General features: G+C 44.2%; 1 protein-coding gene across 1 annotated transcript; it reads right to left on the bottom strand.

Annotated features, from left to right (window-relative positions):
* Window positions 1-3,373: 3,373 nt before the first annotated feature.
* On the bottom strand, window positions 3,374-4,887 carry LOC111822828 (zinc finger protein with KRAB and SCAN domains 2-like). Its single transcript, XM_023742675.1, has 2 exons — window positions 4,239-4,887; window positions 3,374-3,789 (listed from the first exon to the last, which is right to left on the bottom strand). The coding sequence occupies exons 1-2, from the start codon at window positions 4,885-4,887 to the stop codon at window positions 3,374-3,376; spliced, it is 1,065 nt and encodes a 354-aa protein (XP_023598443.1).
* Between the last annotated feature and the right edge of the window lie 6,297 nt (window positions 4,888-11,184).

Here is an 11,184-nt window from a genome sequence, read left to right as displayed (position 1 = left end):
AGTGAAACGATTTGTTTGGCCTTTTTGAAAGATGACGCTGAGCAGTAAAGGGGGCTGAAGTGGACACAGAATTGCAGGAGGTTGGGGGCAGAAGAATCCGCTGTTAGGTCAGTGGGGGAATATATGAAAGCTGGAGACTGAACTGTACTAGTGCCTGTGTGTGTGCGCGCGCGCGCGAGTGTGCAAGAGTGGGCGGTACGCAATCAGAAAAGTACCCAGAAAAATTCGGCGTTGTGAAGCACCCACCCTTTCTAGTTGTGATTGGCCATCACAACCATAGCCCAGTAGCCTATTGGATAATGGAGCTGTCAGTCCCCTCAGTTGTGTTAGACGAGGGACTCCTGGCAGATGTAGTTTCTGCGGCTGTCCTGCCCTTTCTCTCCTGCTTTTCTGCAAGGAGGATCATTCCTTGCCCTCCTTAGTCCTCCTCCTGGGCCCACTCTCATCGCCGTCATCCCTCCCGCCTGGGCTGATTCTGTTCTAGGCAGCCTTCCCAGAGATCCGGAGCTTGCAGACCTGATGCTTAGAAGTGAGAGGCAAATAGTGGACTGGATTGCTGCAGAGCTGGAGGAGGAGCCTCCGCTTCTCCGTCTTTAGAAACGTAGGGAGATAACCCCTAAACCCAGTTATTATTTTGCCCGTTTTTACCCTGTGCTCCTCTCTTTTCCAGTTTTCTTTTCTTCGATAGCATAGTTTCCTGGAAGTGAAAAAATACACGGGGACGGGAATAGGAGGAAGGGGGTTTTAGGGTGAACGAATATGCCACAATTAGAAAGCTCTACTAGTTTAAAAAGTGTAATTAAAAAAAAAAAAGTTTTGGTTAGTCTATATGTCCCTGTTTACCTACTATAAAATTTACTGGTCATCTTGGGGAAATGGGTAATTTTTAAATGCATTTTGATGATACAGGAAAGTATTTTGGTTAGGAGATACTGTTGAGCTAAGACAGGCGAACAACAACAAGAACAATGTGGGAGTGAGAAGAAAGAGGATTAAGCCTTGTCCTTAGCTGTTTCAGGCCTGAGGTGACACTAGGGCTGGTCTTAAAGCCCCTCTGGAGAATCCTAAGCAGCTGGAATTAGCTGCCAGTAACCATTAGAGAGGGGGTGGCACTCAAACCATAGATCAGAAGAGTAAACTCATACCTAGACCCAGCTTCCACTTGTCTCAACAATGCCAAGAAATAACTGTGCTGTGAAGATAGTGGTTGCGGGTCTGTTGAGATTAAGGAGACTTTGTGTGAACCCTAAATGGACAAGCTCTGGACTGGGGGTTCATTGCCTAGGACTCCAAGCCCAAGAAACTTCTCTTGGCCTCAACTTCTTCCTCTGTAAGAGAGCCCAACTATAATCACCTATGCTGCTTCCAGCTCTAATATTGCATGATTTCTAGTGTGAAAATGTTATCATTGTACTTGCTTATTGTAGACCTAGCAGTAAACTCTGAGACCTCAGACAAGTTTGAGTGGTGATGAGAATCAGCTCACTTCCTGGGTAGAGGCTTGTCAGCTGTGTGGCAGTGGAAACGGAAAGAGAAGGGACCTGTTTCTTCAGTCCGCTGCCATTCTTAACTCTCTGGAACCACTGGAAGGCAAAGGTCTGGGTCATGGCCACTGCAAGGCTGAGGCTAAAGGAGGAGTTGAGTGGTTGAGCAGAAGTTGAGAAAGTCAAGGGTACAGAAGGAGAGAAGCCTCAAGAATGGCTTCACTGTCATTTGGAGAGAGAATATCAAAGGCAACCTTCTTTCCTCCATGAAGAAGGACATGTCCTTTCAGAGAGTTTGAAAACATCTACCTACAATACTTACCCCTAAGGATTAGTTGGAGCCCTGGTGGCACAGTGGTTAAGCTTTGGGCTGCTAACCAAAAGGTCAGCAGTTTGAATCTACCAGCTCCTCCTTGGAAACTCTATGGGGCAGTTCTACTCTGTCCTGTAGGGTCTCTATGAGTTGGAATCGACTCTATGGCAATGGGTTTTAGGGATTAGTTGGGAGTCCCTGGGTGTTACAAATGGTTAACATGCTCAGCTGCTAACCGAAAGGTTGGAGGTTTGAGTCCACCCAGAGGCACCTCAGAAGAAAGGCTTGGCAATCTACTTCCAAAAAATCAGCCATTGAAAACCCTATGGAGCATAGTTCTGCTCCAATACACATAGGGTGACCGTGAGTCAAAATCAACTCAATGGCAACTGGTTAAGGATTAGTTGAAAGTGAGCATTTGTGAGTTATGCGTGTGTAGCTCTTATTCTCTTTTCAGTATGACCCTAAATGAGATACCAAGGATGCTTTGAAACCCTAAGGCCTAAAATAGGCAGTATCCACTCTTACAAAGACTAAAACAATTCATATACAAAATGCTCCCCACAATATAAAAGGATGCTCCAGACTAGGCACAGGCAACTGTCACCCTTAGCCTAATCTGTACTTCAGGGAGTCCAGGGAAGAAGAGGAGGTGGCAATGGTGGTGGAGGGCCTGCCCCCATGGAGTTCAAGGAACTAATGATTGATTGTTCCATCTTTGGGGTGTTTTTGCTGGTAGAAGGAGATTCACTACACCTGTTGGCATTATCACTGCAGTGCCCACAGCAGGGGTTGTGACTGAGTCGGTCCCTTATCCACTGTAAGAGTAGCCTCATTTCTAGGGCCACTATACATCTGAACAAGGGGTCAGGGAACATGACGTTCTCTGAGAAGCCTACAGATACCTTTGGAAGGTCCTCAGTGTCCCTAATTTGGGCCACAATCAGGGAGGCTTTCTGGAATCACATCGAGTAGATCTAATGCCTACTCTCACACTATTACTCTTCCTGTTCATTTTCTTTAGAGTGCTAATCACTGATTTGCAGGTTTATTCAATGACTATCTTCCTCACTAAAGTAGAATCTCCAAGAGGGCAGTGATGATGTGTATTTTCATCACTAATGAATACTCTGCACCTAATATATAATGCCTGGGCACATAGTAGATCCTCAAATGTTTCTTGAATGGATAAATGATAACCGACGGGACTTGGGATAACCAAAAGGCAAACTCAGGCTTCTTCACCATGGCTTCTCCTGGCTAAAGCCTAGTTACAATTATTAGAGGCCTCAAACCAGAGATCTGTCAATCCTTTGCTTCTAGGTTGAGACAAAATGAAACACAAAGAAAAAATCCCAAACATTAGCTGTTACTTTCATATCAAGATCTTTTTTATTAAAATTCCAAGGGAAGCCTTTTATTCACCATGTTGTCTACCTTTCTCCTCCATTTATTTTTCAAAAATTTCCTAACAGAAAAAGGAAGGGAAAAGAGCAATGAGAATTCAAGTTTCAATGGAGAAGTCTCCCCAGAGTCCTGGGAGAGTAGGTATGGCAGAGGCTGTGGTCTGTAGGTCTCATTCCTGGCTCAAGCGGCCTACAGATGACCTTAGGAGGGCCACCCCCTCATGGATATCATCAGCAACGTCCTGAAGAATAGCCACCACTTCCTGGCGTTGGGCGTAACTGTCTCGGGCCACCTGGACCAGGGCTGCCATGTGGGCATTGTGCTGGTCTAGGAAGCGCTGCAGCTGGGCAGCTGATTCCCGGGCCAGTTCACTGGCCAGGCGCCGGTTCTCTGCCATCTCAGAGGCAATCATGGCAGTAGCTGGCTGGTAGCACCTCCGGTTTCGGGCTCTGGGCTGGGGTCGGCGTACTCGGCCCACCCGTGCTCTAGGGGGCACTGTAGACACACCTAGAACTCTTGGGGCTGATGACGGGGTCTCTTTCTGAGGCTGGTTTCTGTCTAGAGACTCTGGCCTCCTCTGGACTTCTGTTGGAGGAAAGAGAGAAATCTTAGCTGCTCTCCTCATCCCACTCTTTCCAGGCCCTAGTTTTAAGATTGGAAAAGATTGCCATGATGACCAATTATAAACTACATTTAAAGCAAGAATCATTTAGAAGCCAGTGGAAAGATCACTAGGCTTGGAGGCTTGTTTCAGCCTTAGCGTTGACTGGCAGTGTCACCTTGTGCCAAGTACTTTTCTCTGGCTTAGTTTCCTCGTCTGTAAGATGCAAGGGTTGGATATGGTCTCCATTGTCCCTTCCTGCTTTAATATGCTGACTCCAACACCTGTAGTGAAATTAGGCTTTTTTAAACTTTCCAGAGCTCCAGTTCCTTTGAGGGAATGGATCCCCCACCTTGGTTTTATCGTTTATGACTTCCCACCCCACCCAACCCCATAGCATCAGGGCTTTGGTAGAACATAGTTGGCCACTTACCTGCTCCAGTACCTTGGGCAGCAGGGCTAATCTCGGTCTCAGTTGTCTTTTCGGCCTGAGTACCAGTCAGACTTTCAGGACTGAGGTCACTGGGCAGCTCTAACACTTCCACTTCCAGCTTAAACTGATGCTCTGTCTCCATCTCCATCTCTAGTTCTGACCCGTCCTGCTGCAGCTGCTGTAGAGAGTGTCCTTCTGGCCTATCTTCCAGCTCCCTTCTTTGGGTTGGCCAGTTGTGGTGGTCAAGATCCCCTGGCTGGGTCTGCTCCCTGAAGTTGTCTGGGCTGGTGCTACCCTTGGTCTGTAGCACCCGACCCATCTCTTCATAAAAGGGGCAGCCCTGAGGAGCTGCCCCAGAGTGTAGGACAGCCATGTGGGCTTTCTTGTAGGCCACTTTGAGGGCCTTGAACTTGGTACGGCACTGGTGTGGATGCCGGACATACCCATGCTCTTGAAGACGCCTTGCCACATCCTCATAGACTGAAGTGTTGCGACGAACCGTTTTCAGGCGCCTCTTGATAGCGGGCTCCTCCATGATGGCGAGCAGATGCCGGATCTCTGCTGGGGCCCAGTGCACGCCAGCTGGATCTTGCTGTGGTGCCTGGGATCCTGCTGGCACCCGGCCTGGGGGCGTGAGAGCTGAGGCCATTGTTGGAAGTCCTGGACTGGTCCCTTCCTGGCACATAGTCTTCCTATTGGAGCAGTTGGGAGGCTGTGGGGCAATAAGACTGGAGGATTCTTTTTTTCTTTCTTTACAACCCTTAATGGATGATGGGAGGGGCAGGGTAGACTACCACTAGGCCAGGCTTAATATGTAAAGCCCTGTCTTCTATTTCTGCCTCTATTTCAGAGAGTTTTTGGTTGGAGGTTGGTGGCAATAGAGGAGGGACAATGTTATCGAAAAAGAACACCCAGAGAAGCCCCCTACTGCTGCAGAATTTGCTGTGCCTACTGCTTTTATTGCTTCTTTAGCAGCTGGAGATCGATAGGGATGCTCCTGGTACAACAGATGTTACTGTGGACGCTCCAAAATAGTACAGCTTTCTAATGTCCTAGGTCCTTGTGGTCTGCCACTGGTTTGCTCAAGATAGAGCCTGTGGCAGGGAGGGATAGAACGAGAGTTGTCTCCTGGCTTCTGTCCACGCAGGCTGACCACCCAGAGATCCCAGACTTTCTCAGGACTGAGCAAGAATGGCTGTCTGGTGAAGAGTTTCCTTGGCCAGCTGCAGAGGCACCAATCTGACAGGGAGAGAGGTAATATGGGCCTGTTGCTCTTGTCCCCTCTTGAAGCAAACAGCAGGCTACTTCTAAGTAAGCCACAGGAGGTGGCTCTGCCCACCCATGTGTCCGCCTCACCGAAGGGTGCAGGAGTCTCTGCAAATGTCCCAGCTACACTCAGTCTTCCTGCTTACTTGCCTCCACTTCAGTATGGCTCCCGAGCAGCTCACAGTGGATAGGCCAGCAGGTTGGCCAATGAGGAAGCAGGCTATGGGAGGCGGGACAGCTGCACTCCAACAGACCGGTTGCACTGTTTGCATTCCGAGCCAAACAAACGTCTTTGTTGGAAAATCCCTTTAGCTGAAACCAAACAGACCGGTTCCCACAGCACAGTTGACAGAAATATCTTGCTGACCCAGACTGGTTTCTCTGTTAAGATAGCACCACCCACAGCTCTAAGAGCCCGCTGATTTCTCCTGAAAAGAGAGGATTGTTATTATGAACGCCAGGGCTGGCTTTGGAAGGTCAGGGCCAGTTTCCAGAGCGCGGTCTTTGGGCCCCACATTTCAGCCCGGGACAAAGCGGAGGAAGAATGAGAAAAGTAGGAGTCAGGAACTGCCACACCCGTCTCCTCTAGCCTCTTGCCCACGGCTCCTTGCCGTGGGTCCCACAGACTTTAAAAAAAAAAGAAAGAAAGAAAAACGTCAGGCTCAGAGCTTTCTGGGGCTCCAGAAAATTCTCACTCCCAGACACCTGCCCCCAGTCTGTCTCCCTGGCTTTCTAGCAAAGCACTTCATGGGCTGCCTAGACGCTGGGTTGAATATCCCAGCTTAAAGCTGGAGGTGGAAAAGCATTAATGGTTTCAAATTTTCAGGTCGTGAAAGAGGGACCTAAGTATGCGGTTAAAAAGAGAGAGAGAGAGAGAAAGGCGTGGAGGGCTTACAGATAGAGAGGAAGCTACACCAATGAGAACACAAGGCAGTCAGTGCTGGTTAGTTCTACCTAGTTTTACACCTCTGCAAATTAATCATTATTATTAGCACTTATTTTTAAAGTCAATGCTTTCTTAGATTTACCTTCATATTTACCAATTTCTTTGCTCATCGTTTTTCGTATCATATTTCTTACTTCTACATTCAATTTCCTTCTTTCTAAACTGTATCCTTAGGAGTCCTTTGAACAAAGGTCTTGAGTATTATTCTGTACGTCTTTATTTTGCCCTAATTCTTTAATAATAGTTTAGCAAAGTATAGAACTCTACGTTGTCAGTTAATTTTCTTTGGGCCTTTGAAAATACTTTTTTTTTTTTTAATTGTGCTTTCAGCCAGAGCAAATAAATGTCTCATTAAACAATTAATACACATATTGTTTTGTGACATTGGTTGTCAACCCTGTGATGTGTCAACACTCTCTTCTTCTAGACCTCAGGTTCTCCATTTCCATTCATCCAACTTTCCTGTCCCATCTTGCCTTCGCTTTTGGGCTGGTCAGCTCATTTAGTCCCATATACATGGTTGAAGTAAATGTGTTATTGTTTGTTTTATAGGCTTGTCTAATCTTTGGCTGAAGGGTGAACTTCAGGAGTGACTTTGGTACTGAGTTAAAAGGGTGTCCAGGCACCATGCTCTCAGGGTTTCTCCAGTCTCTGTCAGACCAGTAAGTCTGGTTTTTTTTTGTTTTGTTTTGTTTTTTTGTGAGTTTGAATTTTGTTTTACCTTTTTCTCCATCTCTGTCTGGGACCCTCTATTATGATCCCTGTCAGAGCAGTCGGTGGTGGTAGCTTGGCACCATCTAGTTGTGCTGGACTCAGTCTGGTGGAGGCTGTGGTAGTTGTGGTCAATAAGTCCTTTGGAATAATCTTTCCCTTGTGTCTTTGATTTTCTTCATTCTCCTTAATCTAGACAGAGTGAGACCAGTAGACGCATCTTAGATGGCCACTCTAAGCTTTTAAGATGCCAGACACTACTCACCAAAGTAGGATATAGAACTTTTTTTTATATATAAACTATTAATAAGGAAGACTGAAGAAGAACTGATGCCTTTGAATTGTGGTGCTGGCAAAGAATGTTGAATATACCATGGATTGCCAAAGGAATGAACAAATCTGTCTTGGAGGAACTTCCTGAGGGACTGAGTTACTGGGCTGCAGGGTGGGGACCATGGTCTCAGGGGACATCTAGCTCAATTGGCATAACATGTTGTTGTTGTTAGGTGCCGTCCAGTTGGTACCAACTCATAGCGACCCTATGTACAACAGAAACACTGTCTGGTCCTGTGCCATCCTCACAATCATTGTTATGCTTAAGCCCATTGTTGGAGTCACTGTGTCAATCCATCTTGTTGAGGGTCTTCCTCTTTTTCAATGACCCTCTACTTTACCAAGCATGATATCCTTCTCCAGGGACAGATTCCTCCTGATAACTTGTCCAAAGTATGTGAGATGTTGTCACTTATCTATTGTCTAGTTAGTGTTTTACCCTCTCCACCCCTCCCCTCCCTAGTAACCATCAAAAATTGTTTCTTTCTGAAAATGTTCTACAGTCTACCTTGGTGAGTAGCATCTGGGGTCTTAAAAGCCTGTGAGCAGTCATCTAAGATACTCCCCTGGTCTCACCTCTTCAGCAGCAAGGGAGAATGAAGAAAACAAGATATAAGGGAAAGATTAGTCCAAAGGACTAATGGACCACAACTACCATGGCCTCCACCAGACTGAGTCCAGTACAACTAGATGGTGCCCAGCTCCCACCAATGACTGCTCTGACTGGAATCACAACAGAGGGTCATGGACAGAGCTGGAGAAAAATGTAGAATGAAATTCTAACTCACAAAAAAAGACCAGACTTACTGGCCTGACAGAGATGGAGAAATCTCGAGAGTATGGCCCCCAGACGCCCTTTTAGCTCAGTGATGAAGTCACTCCTGAGGTTCACCATTCAGCCAAAGATTAGACAGCCCCATAAAACAAAATGAGACTAATGGGGCTCAACAGTCCAGAGACAAAGACTAGAAGGCAGGAGGGACAGGAAAGCTGGTAATAGGGAACTCAAGGTTGAGCAGGGACAGTGTTGACATGTCGTGGGGTTGTTAACCATTGTCATAGAACAATATGTGTACTGTTTAATGAGAAACTGTTCTGTAAACCTTCATCTAAAGTACAATAAAAAAATAAAAGAAAAAAATTGTTTCTTTCTGTGTGGAAACCTTTTCATGAGTTTTTATAATAGTAGTCTCATACAATGTTTGTCCTTTTGTGGTTGACTTATGTCATTCAGCATAATGCCCTCCAGATTCATCCATGTTGTGAGATGTTTCGCAGATTCATCTTTGTTCTTTATCATTGCGTAGTATTCCATTGTGTGTGCGTACCATAGTTTGTTTATCCATTCATCTGTTGATGGGCACTTAAGTTGTTTCTATCTTTTTGCTATTGTGAATAATGCTTCAGTGAACATGGGTGTGCATATGTCTACCCATGCTACTGTTCTTATTTCTCTAGGATATATTCCTAGGAGTGGGATTGCTGGATCATACGGTATTTCTATTTCTAGCTTTTTAAGAAAGCACCATATTGTTTTCCAAAATGGTTGTACCATTTTGCATTACCACCAGCAGTGCATAAGAATTCCAATCTCCCTTCAGCTTCTCCAACATTTATTATTTTGTATTTTTTTGAATAATGCTAGCCTTGTTGGGGTGAGATGGTATCTCATTGTAGTTTTGATTTGCATTTCTCTAATGGCTAGTGATCACAAGCATTTCCTCATGTGTCTGTTAGCCACCTGAATGTCTTCTTTGGTGAAGTGTCTGTTCATATCCTTTGCTCATTTTTTAATTGGATTATTCGTCTTTTTGTTGTACAGGTATTGGATTTTCCTATAAATTTTAGAAATTAGACCTTTGTCCAATATGTCATAGCAAGAATTTTTTTCCCAGTCCATAGGTTGTCTTTTTACTTTTTTGGTGAAGTCTTTTGATGAGCTTAAATGTTTAATTTTTAGAAGATCGCAGTTATCTAGCTTATCTTCTAGTGTTTGTGTGTTAGTTATAGTTTGTATCCTACTTATGCTGTCTATTAGGGTCCCTGTTGTAGTTCCTAGAAACCCTGGTGGCATTGTGGTTAAGATCTACCTCTGCTAACCAAAAGGTTGGCAGTTTGAATCCACCAGGGTGCTACTTGAAAACCCTATGGGGCAGTTCTACTCTGCCCAATAGGGTCACTGTGAATAGGAATCAACTCAATGGCAATGGGTTTGGTTTTTTTGGTTAGTGTAGTCCCTATTTTTTCTTTCATGATCTTTATAGTTGTGGGTTTTATAATTTGGTCTCTGATCCATTTCGAGTTACTTTTTATGTATGGTGTAAGGTATGAGTCCTATTTCTTTTTTTTTTGCAGATGGGTATCCAGTTTTGCCAGCACCATTTGTTAAAAAGACTATCTTTTCCCCTTTTAATGGACTCTGGGACTTTGACGAAGATCAGGTGACCATAGGTGGATGGATTTACATCTAGGTTCTTGATTCTGTTCCATTGGTCAATTTTTCTGTCACTGTACTAGTACTAGGCTGTTTTGACTGCTGTAGCTGAGGTCAGGTACTGCGTGGCCTCCTACTTTGTTCTTCTTCTTCTTCTTACTTATCTGAGGCCTCTTTACTTTCCATATAAAGTTAATAATTAGTTTTTCCATCTCGTTAAAGAATTCTGTTGGTATTTAGATTGAGATTGCATTGTATTTGTAGATTGCTTTGGGCAGAATTGACTTTTTCACAATCTTGAGTCTACCTATCCGTGAGCATGGTATGTTTCTCCATTTATGTAGGTCTCTTGATTTCTAACAGTAGTGTTTTGTAGTTTTCTTTGTATAGGTCTTTTACATCCCTGGTTAGAGTTATTCCAAAGTATTTTATTTTTTTAGGGGCTATTATAAATGGTATTGCTTTCCTTATTTCCTTTTTGTAATTTTCTTTATTGGTGTATAGCAATCCAACTGATTTTTATATATTTATCTTGTCTCCTCCTACTGTGCTGAATCTTCTGTTAGTTCCAGTAGTTTTCTTGTTTTAAGGTTATCTATATATAGTATCATATCATCTGTGAATAGGGATAATTTTACTTCTTCCTTACCAATTTGGATGCCCTCTTTCTTGCCTTATTGCTCTAGCTAGGACTTCCAGCACAATGTTCAATAGGAGTGGTGATAAAGGGCATCCTTGTCTTGTTCTCATTCTCAAGGGGAATGTTTTCAGCCTCTCTCCATTGAGAATGATGTTGGCTGTTGGTTTTGTATACCAAAACCAAAACCAAAACCAAACACATTGTCACTGAGTTGATTCCGACTTGTAGTGACCCTATAGGACAGAGCAGAACTGCCCCATAGGGTTTCCAAAGAGCATCTGGTAGATTTGAACTGTCAACCTGTTGGTTAGCAGCCATATCTCTTAACCAGTTTTGTATAGATGCCCTTTATTCTGCTGAGGAATTCCCTTCTATTCCTATCTTATTGAGAGTTTTCATCAGGAATGGGTGTTGAACTTTATCAAATGCCTTTTCTGTGTCAATTGAGATGATCATGTGATTCTTTTATTTTGTTTTATTTATGTAGTGGATTGCATTGATTGATTTTCTAATGTTGAACCATCTTTGCATACCTGGTATGAATCCCACTTAGTCGTGGTGTATTTTTTTTAAATATAATGTTGAATTCTATTGGCTAGAATTTTGTTGAGAATTT

This window comes from Trichechus manatus, unplaced genomic scaffold, assembly GCF_000243295.1.
Source record: "Trichechus manatus latirostris isolate Lorelei unplaced genomic scaffold, TriManLat1.0 scaffold00215, whole genome shotgun sequence".
Lineage (NCBI taxonomy): Eukaryota > Metazoa > Chordata > Mammalia > Sirenia > Trichechidae > Trichechus > Trichechus manatus.
Note: the sequence above shows the minus strand (reverse complement) of the source record. Positions and strands in the feature narration are given on the sequence as shown.

Bases quoted from the DNA above. Each gene is read 5' to 3' on its own strand.
- LOC111822828 (XM_023742675.1), bottom strand. From the start codon at position 4,887: ATGGCCTCAGCTCTCACGCCCCCAGGCCGGGTGCCAGCAGGATCCCAG. The intron at 3,790-4,238 runs GTAAGTGGCCAA...TTCCTCCAACAG, and splicing joins TGCCCAAGGTACTGGAGCAG to AAGTCCAGAGGAGGCCAGAG.